The sequence below is a fragment of the Glossina fuscipes genome, unplaced genomic scaffold (assembly GCF_014805625.2).
Source record: "Glossina fuscipes isolate IAEA_lab_2018 unplaced genomic scaffold, Yale_Gfus_2 1, whole genome shotgun sequence".
NCBI classification, from domain to species: Eukaryota; Metazoa; Arthropoda; class Insecta; order Diptera; family Glossinidae; genus Glossina; species Glossina fuscipes.
The window spans coordinates 8,687,772-8,705,678 of NW_023998415.1; the positions used below are offsets into that span (position 1 = coordinate 8,687,772).

At 34.4% G+C, this 17,907-nt stretch overlaps 1 protein-coding gene across 5 annotated transcripts in view; it reads right to left on the bottom strand.

Moving 5' to 3' along the window:
• Window positions 1-17,907, bottom strand: part of LOC119632550 (CYFIP-related Rac1 interactor B) — a 61,432-nt gene that overhangs the window by 8,386 nt on the left and 35,139 nt on the right. For all 5 annotated transcript variants that reach the window (XM_038025502.1, XM_038025504.1, XM_038025506.1 and 2 more), the window contains one exon: window positions 9,633-9,896. In XM_038025502.1, the coding sequence (XP_037881430.1) occupies window positions 9,633-9,896 (264 nt within the window). The remainder of the gene's footprint in view (window positions 1-9,632; window positions 9,897-17,907) is intronic.

Genomic DNA, 17,907 nt, shown 5'->3' on the forward strand with positions numbered 1-17,907 from the left:
GAGCAAGAGCAAGAGCAAGAGCAAGACTCTGAGCCATGTTAAGGATATCCACTTGCTAAGGACGTTTAAAATCGCAAAGATTGGGAAAGCAAAATGAAGTAGAGCTGAAGCACAAGACTTGCGCTTAACTGTGTTTACGGCGATTCTCTTGGCCGACTTTGGTCCCTTTGTGCGATTTTGAAAATTGCTATTCCACCTACGACAGAGAGAAACTTTGCTACCATATCTGTAATTATCGGTCTTTCAATACTTTCTATTTCCATATAGCAATGTTACTATAAATTAAATTGTTGTTATTGAAAGCTTCAGCTGCATTACTTGCGACGGTTTTCGATATGAATTATTTCTTTTTTTTACGACTTAAGCAGCAGAAACGAACAAGTAATGAATTATTCTTCTCAATTTCTGTAGCTTCTACTTAAGGGGGAAATATTGTATGTATGCGTGGTATATATGCAAGAATGTAATCCTTATAAACCACAAAATCCTTCTTAGTTATATGCATAGGAATAGTTATATGCCTGCGTGTACGTAAGCTGATATCTGAATGTAATATGTACATAGGTTGGCTGAGAAGTTTTCGACCTAGACATAACCATGGTAGGCAGCACTTCTCGATAAAACTTGGAGAAAAGCTGTGTACACATTGATAAATAATAATAATAAACAATAAATCAGTCATTTTAGACGTTCAAATGTATGACATCGTTGTCTCTGTGAATCTCTGTAAGTGTTTTTGCGAAAATAGAATAAAGTGAGCATTGAGAACTGCAATTAAGCATTCTGCTATCGTAAGGATTTGCCTGTACATAAACTAAGGGCGAACTAGCCGTTGTTTATGGAAACCAATCAACATCATTTAACCAGCTTGGGCAGCGATAAACCATTGGGACGCCACAACATTATAAGTAATGATAAAAATAACGTCCAAGTTCGCCAACTGGTGCCACAAGTTAAGGTTAGAGAGACAGCAGAGGCTACGAAAATGGTCGACGAATGTATATTGTTACAAGTTGTATGAAGATTTAGTCATGAGAAAGTCACATCCGGCATTTTGGACGTCGCGTTTCATAGTAGAAGGGCAGAAAGCTTAACTCATAAGTCAGTGGCAAGGGACAAGGGTGTGAAGATAAATTCGAATTTAATTAGCAAAGACACCTACCATTTCTGTTAACAAAACTCTGTTAATGGCTTAACAGAACTCTCTTAAATAATTACAATAGAGATAGAGTTGGATTTGAATGCCTACTCCGTCCATATTAAAAAAAGGAATATATATTTGTGGACATTTCATGAATCTGTAACAAAATACCTTTCAAACAAACTAAACAAATTCAAATTCTGCCTATGGGGAACTATTTTTAACAGTGTTATGAAATTTGGTATGTTAGGGAGAAATGGATATGGGATAACAGGCAAATTTGAGATTCTAGTCCGGTCAAACTAGAAAATGTCACCTGTCGAATGGGCAAAAAAAATTTAGACTTTTCTGTCGGGAACTATTTTTAACGATTTTTTGAAATTTGCTATGTTACCGGAAAATGGCTATGGAAGAACATCCAAATTTGCGCATAGTATATTCTAGTGCAAAATACACTATTCTGTAGTACAATAGTTTCTAATACAAAATACACTATACGGTAGTACAATAATTTCTAGTACAAAATACACTCTACTGTAGTACAATATATTCCAGTACAATATACACTATACTGTAGAACAATATATTTTAGTACAAAATACACTATACTGTAGTATAGTAAATTCTAGTACAAAGTGCACTATACTGTAGTATAGCAAATTCTAGTACAAAATACATTATACTGTAGTACAATATATTCCAGTACAAAATACACTATACCGTGGTACAATATATTTTAGTACAAAATACACTATACTGTAGTATAGTAAATTCTAGTATAAAATACACTATACTGTAGTACAAAATATTCTAGTACAAAATACACTATAGTGTAGTACAATACTAGAAAAGCATTTTGTACTGAAAGTTATTAACAGTAGAATGTATTGTACAGTATAGTACAGTATAGTGTATTTTTTATAAGTATATATTTTACTATGCTAGAGTACAGTATATATATTGTATAATGTGATATACTATACTATACTATACTCATACTCATTTTTCGCTAATATATTAAATTTCAAAAAATGGTGAAAAATAATGCGCGAAAGAAAAGTGTGAATTTTTTTTGCCCATTCGACAGGTGACATTTTCTAGTTTGACCGGACTAGAGTCTCAAATTTGCCTGTTATCCCATATCCATTTCTCCCTAACATACCAAATTTCATAACGCTGTTAAAAATAGTTCCCCATAGGCAGAATTTGAATTTGTTTAGTTTGTTTGAAAGGTATTTTGTTACAGATTCATGAAATGTCCACAAATATATATTCCTTTTTTTAATATGAAGGGAGTAGGCATTCAAATCCAACTATATCTCAATTGTAGTTATTTAATAGAGCTCTGTTAAGTCGTTAACGGATTTTTGTGAACAGAAATGGTAGGTGTCTTTGCTTGTTAAATTCGAATTTATCTTCACACCCTTTCCAGAGACATAGATTTAGATCAGATTTTGATGGCTTTATAGAAACTGAACCGTGTTTTGAGGCTCTTTATAAATGGCTCTGGAAAAAAGATACCAAAATGAACTGATTGCATCATGCTTGAAAGATGCATTTTGAAATGGAATCCATAAGCTTTTCAAGGGCCAATTTAGTGTATTGAAGCATCTACAACTAACAGACTGTTGCAATTTTTACTTAACGCTAGGCATATACAAATCTATTTAAAGACCTTTGTTAATATTTTAGGTTCTATCATAAGAGAATACAAATTTCATAAACACAGAGGGCAGTGTTACAATGTACATATATAAGTGTAATTAATAAATCCATTTAACTAAACAACTTAACTAACTTTCTTAAAAATTACGGTTTAACGTCAACAATTTGCAATTTGCAGTTTGCAGTGTGCCATACGCTGTTTACGCTGTGCAATTAGTCTCTCCAGCCATATACAATAGGTTCGGCAAATGAGATTTATAAGTAAGAGCTACATTCCATTGTGGTAGCATTCAACAATATCTCGCAAAGCCGACAAGGGACAAAACCGACTCGCTTTCTCAAAAAGCACAGTCTTAGATTTCGTCGGATTTATCAGTAAGGAGTTAACCAGAGATTATTCCGAAAGTTGTTGTAGACTCTGATGGATAATCCCCTCAAGCATCTTCCAATCGCCACTTTCCATACTAAATAAAAGAAATATATCATCCGCGACTAGACAAGGCTCACAAACAGAGCTACGCATAAGTCCAGGCAAGTCATTAATGTACATCTTGAGTAGCAAAGGCCCCAATACAGAACCGGCCACTTCGAATCTAAACACGGAGTCATTTTTCTTAACATCTTCCATATAGCAGAGGGATTTCTACCCACAAATATTGTGGTAAAATATTGTCTTCTTTCCGTACAATTTTCTTGGCCCTATTCCGATAACGGCAATTGACTTTCCAGTCACCTACAGAGCCAGTAGATGGAAAAGTCGAGTATGCACAATTTTTAAGGAACATTGCCTGTTTGATATGTCGTCCACTTATCAGTCTCTCGAGAGATAAATTTTCTGACCAGAGGAATAAAACAGTGTAACGATTTCAAAAACGAGCACGAAAGCTCCGACTGTACACAAACGTTCGCAGCATTTAGAAAAGTGGTTGAATCAAACTCAGCGGCATAAGAAAAGGCTTTACTCCAATCAAAATATTTAAAGTCCCTGTATTCAATGGAGGAAGTCTCATATCTACAGTTGATGCCTAAGTTGGTCTAAATCAATTTGTGACAAGAGATGGACGGGCATTGAACTTGATTAGGATAGTTCAGTAAGACACCTGCACTAAGCAACCAAATATCAAGTAGTGACAAAGTGTGATATGCTAAGTCCCAGTGAGTAGGTCTCATGTTGTGCGATATATTAAGTAAGCCTACTTACACTTCGAGCAAAAACATTAGCTCTAGTTATATCGAAGAGGTTGCACTTAAAACCACTAACAATAATTATTCTCGATTACTTCGTTAATAGTTGTAAATGGCTATCGGTAAACAGACTGCTCCAAAAGGAATTCCCATTTCTCCCCTCTCTAATTCAATAAATAGCGACTCGCATTCACTGTGCTTCGGCCATTTAAGAATTATCTTGAAACTAATATAAACTGGCCCACACGTTCCCCTCGATCTAGAAGTCTATTAATTCTAATAAGGTTACAGCCACGACTATGCTGCACAGATTGACAAGAGAGATGGGCTTTGAAGCATGTCTCCGAGATGGCAATGAGGTCAAATTTGTCCATAACCCGAGTCTTGAATTCAACAAATTTCATGGAGCGTATGGAAGGCTTAATACTCTGGCAGTTTATATGCGCTATCATAATCTGTTCAGAAAGGGTACAGATGTATAAGCTACCATACCCAACGGGCTCCGTATTAGGATTAATCAACTGAGTAAGAACTGAATTTAAGGCAGAAGACGATAACTACAAATGCAATAATATTATCCACTATACAATGCTTTGCATAATAGAATTTTTCTTATTTTTATTTTGAAAACTATTCAGACCGTTAATCGTTATGTTTTCAAAAATTAAATTTGAAATTAAATAAAAAAAAAAAATAATAATAAAAATCAAGTTTTAAATCAAGTTGAATGACTTCAAAAATCTGTGCGAAAAAATGTGATAACAGCCGCCTTCTTTCTGCGGGGCGACTCTGTTTTATGTTATTTACGTTCAAGTATCCCAATGACATATTATATATTATATATTATTGTTTGTTCAAGCTACATGCATAAATAGCATAAAGAAAACAAAGCACAAAAAGAAAAATCAAAAATTTTTACCGGTGAATGTGTGAATGAAATTTGTAATTATCGCTCGCGAGTCACATGCAATGTCTTCTGTTATGCTTTCTTAATTGCAAGATATTTCTGCTTAATTTAATGCATTTTAAATATTTCCTTGAAAATGAACGAATTTTTTATACAATTAAATGATTGCTTGAGTGCGTTTATTCTGTATATATATATATATATGTACACATATATACACATATATATATATATATATATATATGAGAAAATTGTTGTTAGTGCAGATTTCATTTGACAATTGCTTTTGATTGATTCAATTGAAATTTATTCAAAATATGGCGTGATCAAGTTTCCAATGTGATCAATGTGGATACATATGTGTAAGCGTGTTCCATATGGCTTTTATTTACGTTTCTAATATTTCCAATTCAATTCATTAGTAGTCTCGTAGTGTCATAGTCGTTCTTATTGAAACCCGATACATATCGATGCATATATCTCGTATGCAATTAAAATTTTATTTTCGTAAAATTAATTCGTAATAATGTGTGCTAAAAAATGAGAAGACGAAAAAGAAGAAGAAGGAAACCCAAGCTGAAATAATTTCAATCTGTTCTGATCAAAATGCTAAACGTACTTTAGTTAAATCGGTTTCCTTGTGGAAATTGCCTTCAACTGGCCGCAATCGACTAAAAAGTTCGTTAGATCTTAAGTATAGCTAGCTTTACTAGATTATAAATCGAGAAAAAGTATTTAAAAAAATGTAGGTCAGTGGCAGCTATGTTTTTAAACGGATGTAAAATGCTTATATTGATAGTGAACATTGAACATTTTTATTAAATAACAAGCAAAAAGCCTAAAGCGGGCCGTCCCGCGCCACCCTAGAATTATTCGCCTAACGATCTTTCAAAATGAAATGTTATATGGTAAGGGATCCGAGGGTTTATTCTTGAACTAAACTATTTCATCAAAATATCTTAAAAATTGGATCTTATAGGTTGACCACAAGATAGCAGGGTGGACCCACATGTCTATCGGTTCTAAGAAAGAGTGGGTCTTTCTGGGTGGCGCATACGTTCGCACAAGTTTAATATATAATCTTGTACCAAAAGCGGTATAGGATTTAATAAGTTATTACAGTGTGTATGTGTATGTGTGTGTCTGTGTGTGTGTGTGTGTGCAAGTAGGTACTGAAAGAGCGAATAAATTCCGTTATAAAGAATTCTAGAGAAATATAAACTCGCCAGCGAAAAGGTTCTTTTTTACTGTATTATGCCTTTATTGGGGGGTGAGTGAAAGCTTTAAAACCCTGGGGAGTCGCCGAGATATTATGTGCGTTTTAAGTGGCATATCAATTGATTTAATCAAATGATGCTGCCATTCGCGATCAAGTGGGCGCATCAGGCAAAGGTACCAGTAGATGCTAATATAAAAAAGTAAGAAATAGACATGTTTATGTGCAGAGGCTTACTCAACCTGGATTGTACTCATTGTCTGACCAGGTCCCAAAGTTTACATAGAAAATGTCTTTAAGAATTTGAACGATGGACTTACCCAAGCCACACATATACAGTTCGATTAGTTGAAAATATCGTGATCACTGAAAGTATTTTTGGAAAGAGATTAAAACCTAGACATTATTACTTTTATCATCCGGCTCAACATGAGAGGTGTGGCCATTTTCTCAAAACGTTTGAAACCGCTTGGAGGGAGCTTCAGTGTCACGGCAAAGCATATGTGTACTTGATCAGCATCAAATTCTAAACCGCTGTCCGTCCATCTGGCTGCGGAAAACATTCTTCCGATCGCAAAAATGAAGCTATCGGCTTTGAATGTTTCTTGCACGCTGGTTAGAATTGAAAATGTGATAGATCGGTCAAGTATACGAGCACAGTACAATATGATCTGACATAACTTCTGTTTTCAAAGAAAAAAACTCATCACTTATAAACGACAACAGATGATCCTACAGCAGCTGCATTAAAGTGTAGGCCACGCCTACACATAATTATAAATAGTCAAATTTTTATTTTTTGTTTCGCTTTTTCAACATTTTCTGCTTGTTACACTCTTAAGGTAAACAAGATAGAATTTTGAGAATTATTCCGCACATACGTCACATGAAAGTACATTATCTTGGTGGAAACGTAGTCATTCTAAAAGGAATATATATATGGTCGAGCTCACCTTCTTAGCAGCAGCACAGTTAATTGGGTATCATATAAAAAGATTTGGAGATCAGAATGTGACAAAGCTAAATATCGCGGACGTCACGACATTTTGCGACGGATAACGGTGATGGGTGCAAAAGATTCGGTCGCAGCTCATATCAGCTCAGAACTTGTGACTAACTAACGTTATTTCTACAATTTTCCTAAATCTTTTTCACACAACATGTCGGGAGATTTTCGATGCATTCGCATAGAATATAAAAGTATGAAGATTTGTGTTTGAGATTAACAATCTTTGGCGATCCCTAGGACTACCTGAGATGAATTGCATCGGAGGATATTGTTAAACGATAACATCTCGTACAATAACGAGTTAAGTCTATCACGGCATTCTCTAAGACAAAGAGTTAGCCAAAGTTGTCCTTCGGGCTGTAACGAGATAATCTTCTAGTTAAGCTTCTCGCACGAAAACGCGAGTAATGCCAATTTTTGAAAGGCTTTACGATAAAACCGTTCATCGCTAGACATCTAATAGTGCCGAAAAGAGGGCGTTGGTTAGAAAAACAACAGCAGTCTATTTAAGTGGTTAAAATATTTCTCTAAGGACTTCAAGAACTGTGGAAAATTGTTTAAATCGCAGTTAACTGAAAACGCGCTTAAAAAATATTTAAGATGAAAAATTTTAGTTATGAATAAGCAAAATTATAGCGATATTAACTGATTGAAAAATTATTATTATCTTGGTTGCTGGTATGTATATGAACATTACAACAACAACAAAAAAAAAAAAAAAAAAAAAAAAAAAAAAACTTAACTACAAAGTTTATGAGGCAGCGTTAAAAGTAATAAAACCGAGTTAGTGCTATGCTACCAGACCGTATATACTTCACTACCCACAATTTATTCCACAAATATATGACGCTTGCGAAATCCCACACACACAAACCAAACACTGGTTTATTAATTGCAATTAGTGCCAGTAGTGTTCATTGGATAACACCAGTTTTCTTTAAGACTATTACTTACCACTGGTGGGTAAACTTAATTTCTTATCGCGAGTGTCTTTGAAACGGTCAGGCATAGACCGAACCTAGTTAGGCATTCATTCTCCTAATTAGATAACGTCCCATTTTATTTACATTATACCTGTTACGAGAAAACCCCATGTCTTTGCTGATTTTATGTTAACGATTAAAAAAAATTATATCAATACCGTATGAGCTTCATATAGTTTTGCTAAAACGATTAATGGATATTTAATACCGTTCAAGGCATATGCGTAAATAGCAAGAGGTATGCCTCGGACCAAAATTTTAATACCGTCAACACAACTCAAGGTAACTTTCTGATAACCGATTATTCTTCCAAAGTTACGAACGGATCAAAACGTCGAGTAGAATAATTTTCTTGTCTTAGATCTTAGATCGAGATATCTGCTGTAGACTTTAAGAAAGATATTTCAAAATAATAGTATCTGGAAGCGTGTAAAAAACAAAATAAATAAATAAAATTGAATTTATTTATTAAAGGTTTTGCATGGATGCGCGCATATCTTGCGCAGCTTTTTGTATAGTTTTCGCTAACCAGCGTAGCGTAACGTGTCCAGGTTCTTCTTTTATTGCATTAAAACGACAAGACCCCGTGAGCGAGAACATGGATGAGTACCGAGTTTTTCGTTCAATCTGATTGAGTTTTTGGTTAAGCACTCGTGCCGGCAACTGGAAATGAATCCCGTAGAGATCTTTTTCCCGTTTCAAGTATTAGTTAGAATGTTAAAAGGAAACCTAGAGGGTGTGTTTAATTTTTGGATCAACTCCTTAAGATGTGTACGAAGATTATTACGCGTCAACGTTTTGATTTAATTCAATGGCTTCAACGTTTAGCTGGAGATAGTAAACTATTGCATCTCGGATTACGTTACTCTATGCATTATATACGTTGACGGGAAGCGCAATTTTTTGTAGATCTTTTCAGCGATTCCGAGATGTGAACACAAAAGTTTGGGAAAATTCTGTGTCTAGCTAACAGAGGACTGAAAAGGAGATTTATACCCGCACCCAGCGATAGATGGCGTTCAAATTTTCCGTAACCACATCTTCACATATCACCACATGCCTGAATTTTTAGAACTCTTGAGATGTTTGTCTTATAGAGAATGCAATCAAGAATAAATGTTCCAAGCTACAACTTCCTCCTTTGCTGCCGAACGTTGAAGCGTTCGAATAATGTTCCTGGAATCTCTATGATGTGATGATATGCATACATATACATATACATATATATATGTATATATATATATAGATATTTTATGGAATTTTGGAATCTGATTTTATCAAACGGAATGATAAAATTAATAGACTACCGTGTTTCGATGGCCATGTGGTAACATAAATATGTGCAATAACCAGAATAATTGAATGTTACGTTGAAAGTCAATGATTGTAACCATATTTTACATACATATGTGCGATGCATATTTGTAGAGATAGTGTCTTAACTATACACACACACATATATATACATATATATATGCATACATTTATTTGTAATGAATTGTTGATAGAGTTCTTGAGTCATTTACCTTATGTTCATCGAATTTTAAAACAAATTCTAGAATCTCGGCCAATTGTTTAACCAGCGCCTGTTGAGTTTCTAAATGTTGCGTGGGATTTAGTTTGCCACCAACTAGCTGGCCCAGCAATTTCGGTACAATTTTCTCTAGTTCCAGTGAATGCTCATAGCAACGTTTCAATTTAATCACCAACGGCAGGACGGCAGCCCAAGCTTTTTCTTGACACTGCGGTGAGGGATCGGCAATAGCTTCACGTATTTCTTTACCAGCCCCCTAAAAAAGGCGTAAGAGGGGAAAGAGAAGTGAAGGAATTGAATTAACATTTGAATTATAATTTACTTTGCATGCAACACGTAATTCTAATTTTAGTAAAAAATTTAAAAATTCACAAAAAAAAAAAAAATAAAAAATTTAACCACAAATAATATGACGTTTTCGGTTGCCTGGAATAAGATATCATTATTGAACGAGTTGCTGCTACAACAAAAAGGATTCGTTCATAGAATTGTTTTATGTTTTTTACATATGTGCGTTTGATTGCTTATTTATGTTTATACATATGTACATGGACATGTATATGTGCACGATACGTATGTAAAAATAATGTATATTTTCGTACTCAACGAGTATTATTTGTATAACGAGTACAACGATTTACTATTCAAGCAAAATTACAAAAAATAAACGGCTTTCTTACCAAAATAAAGAAAAAAAAACCTCAATAATAAATTTCCTATATATGCATGAGCTTGTACACAATACATGAATTCACATATTTGAACAATTAGTATGCATGTACATCCATACGTATATACATATTAAAAGTTATAAGTGTGCATGTTGCATGACCATAATCCTACATCTATTAGAACAGTTGGCTAAAACGGCAAAAAAAAAGAAGAAAAAAAAAAAAAACTAATTGAAGCGACTTGCAAACATTTGCACAACAATCACCAGCTGAGGCCAATGACCGTACCGTACCATACGGTTTAGTGCGTACGTACGTACATATGAATATGGTCTAGGTACGTAAAAACAGTTCGCTACGGTGATTGGTGTTATGGCAGAATTGAAATCATTGCCGGCTTGCGTGTACATATACAAACACATATATACGGATTTTATGTACAAGCTTACACAAATTGTAGATTCATTCTAAAATTTCAATTTGTTATAATTGTTAAATCACATGTGCAAACATTAGGCACAACTGCATGAAATGGCAGCAGCAGTAGCAACAACAGCAACAGCAACAACAACAAGAACAATTAGATAATAAACGCCTTCAATTTTAGCCACAGGGAATTTTTCCGTTAAGTATATGAGATATGTGATTTTTGCTTTTGTGATTAATTGCGAGTAAATAATTGAAAACTTGTAAGAACCGTTACTTTTCATTCGTTTCCTACAAATACTCCCTAATGCATAATTAATAGCGTATACATATAAACGTGTACTATAAAACTACCCTAGCAGAAGGTAGATGCGAAAAAAATTGATTCGCTAAATCGATTAAACAGCAGATGCTTAATCTGCTATAACGATTAAGCACGGTTCCGCCTAATTCGGACTTATGTCATTTGCGGTTATTTTCTCCTTTTTAAATATCAATACAATTTAACGCATATTAAACTCGTACTACCCTGATACGATCTGGAATTGTTGTGATTGCAGAGATTCTGAAGATCGACTATTTCGTCTTCAAATGTCTATACCTTTATGTAACAAGCGACCCCTACGATGATGAAGCACGAGTTCATAGCTTAAGATAATAGTTCCTGTCAAGACCAAGCGAGTGCAAGAGAATTGAAAAATTCGCAAAGTCTTAACGGCTAAGCAAAGCATTATACTTTTTTCCTCAAGTTCAATTCCCTCCGTCTAGAAAATCCTAAATTCATTTATCTCATTTCCTGAAATATTTTTCTGCAACACTTTTTAAAGAAAATATTTTTTTTTTTTTTAGTTATCATAACTTGTTCTCTTGTTTAGAAGCACCTATCATGCGAGGGTAGGTAGATCTGGTGATGGATCCTTTTCATATGGTCATCGATTACTGGGGAATTTTTTGTACTGATTTTTGTCTTAGCATTCAATAAATTTAAAAAAATAAATAAATAAATCGGAATCCTGATGATTACATTGGTTTATGATAAGCCACGGAACAAAATGCTTTTTTTGTTTTTGAAATGACAGTTAAAGCGTGACGCGGTTGTAAATTTTTCAGAAAATCAATTTTCTTCTTTTATTGTCTTAAATAATACCTTAATAGAGATATTCAACCACCAGTGTGTTTTTTTGCAAATATAGTTATGTAACCTTGGACGGCTGTTCGAACCTTCTATTGAAACATCATTTTTCAACTCGACTCGCACCCACAACTCCAGCAAAAAATTTCCACGTGTGCTCTGCAAAAAATTCAAAGAAAAACATGTGCCACGCCCATCCAATATTACAGAGTATGAGAATTTAGTTTTTTCGTATTTCTTACTCTTTTTACTCACTTTTAGTAGGAAAGTGGTACAAGGGGTACAAAATATTCGCTCACAGCCCAATGTAATTTTTTTACTTATTTCTCATCTTATGATACGTGTATGTCTATCTCCATCAAAAAGGATCGTTTTCATCCCCTTTCTTGTGGAATTGTCACACTCACAAGATACACTCACGAACAGACGGGAAATTGAAACACAAGCATTCCTGGACTGATTACGACTTAAGGTTGTTATGCATGCCCATATGCATGCCAACAATAGATGAGGAACGGAGATAACCTCAAAAAATACTAGCAATTTTTTTTTTGTATTTCCATCTACAAGTTTTGTCGGGAAGATATATCCGAAACACTACTACTGAGATATTTGTCAGAGTTACCTTCATGTTTGATGGATCAGTTTAGGAATACGCCTACAGTTATTGGTTATATAGTGGACTTGGCAGGTACATATAAGTAGCTTTACGCTAGCGTTTATCGAACGCTTTCTGATGCTATCAGTTTTTGCACTTTTTAATATCTCATCATTTAGGGGAAATATTTGCTTACCATAATCTCACTGTCGTCTTTAATCTTTACGTGATACCTGACGATACTTAACGTGAAAAAGTGTAATTTGCTCTCAAAATAACAAACGTTTCTCCGAACCTAACAAATTAAAGCCCAGTGCCAACCCAGCTTCAGAGTGAATATTTGCTATCTTGGTGATCAGTAGCAGGGCAATGAAGACGCGACTAGCGGCATTGAAAGCATGGACGACAATAACTCCAGAATAAGGTTTCTGATGTAAAGAGCTTTGGGTAACGTTGAACAGTCCTATACAGTCTATCAAACAAGAGCTACCCATTCCTGTGTGCATCTTTACCTGAAGTCATTCAGCTGCGTGAATCCCTTTCGCGTTAGGCGACTAATATATTTAACTGGCCTCAAATGTGTATAAGCTATCGTGTCATTTCGTATTAACAAAAGATTAGACTGACAATTATTATTGCTCAAAATTCATTTGTGTGCACTCATTGAATTCCATCATGTGTCTACATATAAATAAGTATTTGTGTATGACATAAATGCTTATTATTTTGTGAACTGTGAGATTTGTCCCTAGAATGTAAGACATTCGAATACTCAAATGCGCAGATATTCGTTATAGAAGCAAAGGAACATTTACACATATTACGCTTTTATAACTGTTCTTAGGCAATGCTCTCTCTGTAAACATATGTCTTTTTTATATTTTTATACTTTTTGTTTTACTTTTGTTACTTTATTTTTTGCGTCTGCTTTATCATGCAAGTGACTTTTCATCTCACTACCCAAAAATGGAAAGCGTATTGAGCTGATCACATCACATCATAATAAAGGAAAAAAAAAATAGTTCCCCAAAATTAAGAATATATTTCCATACACCATTGCTCGTCACCATTGACACTTTCTGAGCAGAGTTAGAAGACTGGACGCTTCTATATAAATTAATAAAAAATATATGTACGCTTAAACTCAACAATTTTAGATATTATACATTGGATGTATTTTTATATACTCTAATCCAGTCCATTCCAGTGTACGTATCAAGCTGACGCAGTCTTACGCTTTTCTATATGACCCTGAAGGCATTTTATTTGTGCATCTAATATAGAGGCTATACTAGATCTGCCTAACATTGAAAATTCTATAAAGTTTTTTAACTCTTGATCAAACTGAATAAAAAAAAAAAGTCGTCTCTTTGCATATTGAAATTGCGATCATCACCTTAAAGTTTTGCCGTGAAACACAAACTTGATCTTCTCAACATTTTCATTAGGTTAGTTTTGATAATTAATCGGCGGGAAAAGTCATTAGTTCATGTGTCGATTCGGAAATTCTTGAAATATGATTACAACGGCTCATGACTTGATGCAGCCTTCGATTTACCTCGTATTTAAAGTAGTGAGCTTCAAAATTTTACCTAAATATAATATTTCTGTCTTTATTGTCATCTTCTGGAGCAAAATGCTGCTAACAATTAATTAATAATGCAAACCATTCGGATGAATCAAAAAAAAAAAACCAATCCAAGAGAGTTGCTTTTAGAAAGAAAAATGTAATGCAAGAGTCTTTCCGACCAACTAATATCGTAATGATTACGTAAGGAATACACGTAAGGTAAAGATGTAAGAAAATGAATAAGAAATTTGTATAACTCTTAGAGGACTCTGAACTTGAAATTTGCCACCCGGGCCACTATACATGTGAATATGCCAAAGTCGAGACTTACACTGACCAAGACGACATACGCATTAAAGACTTTCAAATATACACATTTCCGACGTTGATAAACGGAAGAGCAGACAACACGGTATATTTCTATGCTTCGGTATAGGTATAGACATAAGTGACTTTATCCAAAATAATATATGAAGCAATAAATCGAAATCGCTGGGTCATCTTATGATAGATCATCATTTGCACGAAACATGATCTGGGCACTTATATTAATCGATGTGAACAAGGCCTTTGTTGTTAAATGAATTTGATATGAGGCGAAATAATGAAAATCAAAGTGCTATTAAGCCTTTTAAAAGCATATGATATCTGTTTTTTTTTTCGATTAATTAGTTAGTTAGTATTTATCTGCTTAGATGAATAAGAAAATGAAAGGAAGGAGAAATTATATTTCCAGCAAAGAGAATATATCGGATCGAAACGATATCCATAACAATGATCGATATGCTGCTTTTAATAAAGGTTTTCTTTTCTTGGTTCTCACCTATGCGAAGGCGAGCTTTTGCAGTATTAAGCATTACACTTACATATATAAAGGTCTTCTTTACTATATACCATGGAATGCCATGGAACAAATAAAAAAAAAACTATCTGTCAAGTAATTTAGAATTAGGCAGTGGATGTGATCTTAAATTCGTTTAACGGTGAATAACCGTTTCTTACTTGTTTTTGCTTTTTGTTTATATACATCTTCATCGTATAATAATCATTTATAAACAAATTGTTTTCATTTTATTGTTCCTCTTTCTCTCCCTTTTTTTTTTTTTCTTTTTTTTCCTAAAGCAAAAGGAATTATTTTCTTTTTATTCGCAGCTAGCGAGTATCTCTTTATTCATTCATTCATTCATTCATGCGATTTATGTATTCAGCTTAAAAAATGAATATAATGATAATAAAACTATTGGGCGAATATAAAAGGCAACAATAAAAGTGTGACTTGTTGTATAAATTTACGGATTAGAGTCCGACACCAGTAGAGTATATACAGTGAGAGATACAATGGTGTGGCTACCATTTGCGATGAATATGAAAATTTTTTTTTTCATTTGCAATTCTTAACATATTTAAGCGATACAATCGCCCCTTCTTATGTGGTCCCTTTAAAATTATTTGAAATAGGATTTGAAATAATCTCGATTTTACTTTTTATTTTCTTCTCTTTTTTTCTTTTACGCTTTTGTTTTATGCATTTTTTTAAGTGTCAGTTTTCCGTCTTTTAGGTTTTTGTTGTGCGATCGTCCGGTTTTCCTGTCATTTCATCGTTCCACAATTAACATGTCCATTACGTGAATAGCATATCAATTAGTTTTACGAAGAAAAAGAAGACGCAAAAAAAAAAAGAAAACAAAAAACGATGAAGCGAACATGCACATGCGATGACTGCACTCACTGTGTCTGCCTCTCTGACATGGAAAACTAAAATGTTACACTAAAAGTTGAATGAATTTTTCCGTTTTTATATAAACGAAAGCGAGGGAAGGGAACATGTTCCTTTTGTTTGAACTTTCGCAACACCCAGAACACTCAGAAGTCAGCTTCAGCTGCCAAAAAAAAAAAACAAACTGCATTTTAAGTCTATGCATAATTACATAGCAAAAGCGTATAAATTCGTAGCATAAATCAACATTGTTTACTGCTTTAAGTTTCCGCAAACATCTTGCGAAAGTTTCTAGATCAATACGTACGTCCGACGTTTTCGTCCGATATCTGCACTCATGATACGCTAGTAGCGGTTGATCAAAAGTCTGACTCGATCAATATCAACAGTGACCGACTGACCATAGGGAGGGTCCTTTTAGAAGGCCAAAAGTGATTCGCAATCTTTTTTCGATGAACGTGTTTGCTTACAGCTTGCTCTTCGTATATAGCGACACACATCATTTCATGAGTCCTGAGAATGCGTTTTTATTTTTAGCGAAATACGTCGAAAATGCACGAATGTCCACATTCGGAAGACGATCTCGTCGAAAATTCGTCGCCCAAAATTTGACTGTAAGGTCCGCCAATTCGTTTGTGAAAATTACCTTCACAACTTTAACTTAAACACGCCATTGCGTTCACAAAGTTATTACAGAGCGACACCAATGTACTATTGATACCCATCATACTCTTCGCAGCGCCTTTGATCCGTTTGCCACCTTCGAAATGGACGTTTCAAAGAAGGGGATTTGACTGAAACGACGAGTTCATCATTGGAAAGGGAAACATGACTTTAAAAGTCTTGAAAAATTGACCTGATTGTAACACTATTGTTGATGAATCAAGTCGAACTTCTTTCCTTTTTTTAACTCAGTACCGCGAGCTACTTATCGATATTTTGTTATTAGACAATTAAATTTACCGTTGAATGGATTTTTTTGTTATTGGCTTAAGCAAATCTCAAAGCAAAACAGTCGGGTAAGGTCGACCTTTCACTACTCTACACCGCATTGTCTAACAAAATTTTTATTTTTATTATAGAACACAAAAATTATATCTTGTTCTTGGGGAAACGGGCCCAACACGCAATCTAATGTAGAAAAAATTTAATCCTCACAACCCCGTTGTATGAAATCACTATAATATTATGGGTCAATTTACATCAACACTTGTTTTCGTGCAGCTTTGACACAATTCATTTTTTCACGTTAAGTTACTATTGTGATGTAATTTTAATTGTGAAGCATTGAAAATTATACCTTTTTGTCGGAGAAGGGCTTCACAAATAGCCCCAGCCGGTCCAAAGTTTTCATAACAAGTTAGAATGGCGATATACTATTATTTAGCCGCTTTTGTCGAGAAATTTTGAAAATTCAAATTTTTTTCCGCATAACGACTTTTCAGAATAGTGCGTTATATGGCGTGTCGTTGAAAAAGTGGATCGTTCCGAACCATTTTCTATAGCGATCGTGCTTCGGCTAAAACACGTCGCCATACCAAATTTCTTTAAAATATCTCGAAAATTTCGACAAGTAGCTTGCACACAAATTTACATGGACGGACGGACGGACGGACAGGCTTACATTAATTCAAATAATGAATCTGAATCAATCGGTATAATAAAAGGTGGGTCCATCTTAAGCCCTTCCGCACTAAGTTAATATACCCTGTATCACAAGTGGTGTAGGGTATAATGACGATTATAAGGAGGCATATTTTTTGGATTGGCTGAAAAGCCCATTTTCTAAATATAGTCCTAGAGGCGTCGTCTTGCATATACGTTGAGGTGATTGGATAACTTGGCAAGTGCAAGAGCAATACGCCGACATTAAAATAATTGCGGACAGTGCAGACATCGTAGGTTGGAGGTAAAAAATAAATATTTCTCTTGTTCTTCTTGTTCGAAAGTGTGTTCCTCGAGTGTATCGCACCACTCACTCTTTCAATTTTCATTCGATGAAGTTTTAATTAACTCTTCAAAATAACATAATCTAGAGGGTATCGATTTTTAAGCACAAAAAGTAGTCAAAAAAAAAAATGAAATTGTTTCGTGAGTCCCCCAACCCTATTTTATTTGTAATAAATTTGAAAAGAAAAATCTTATGTAAGTTA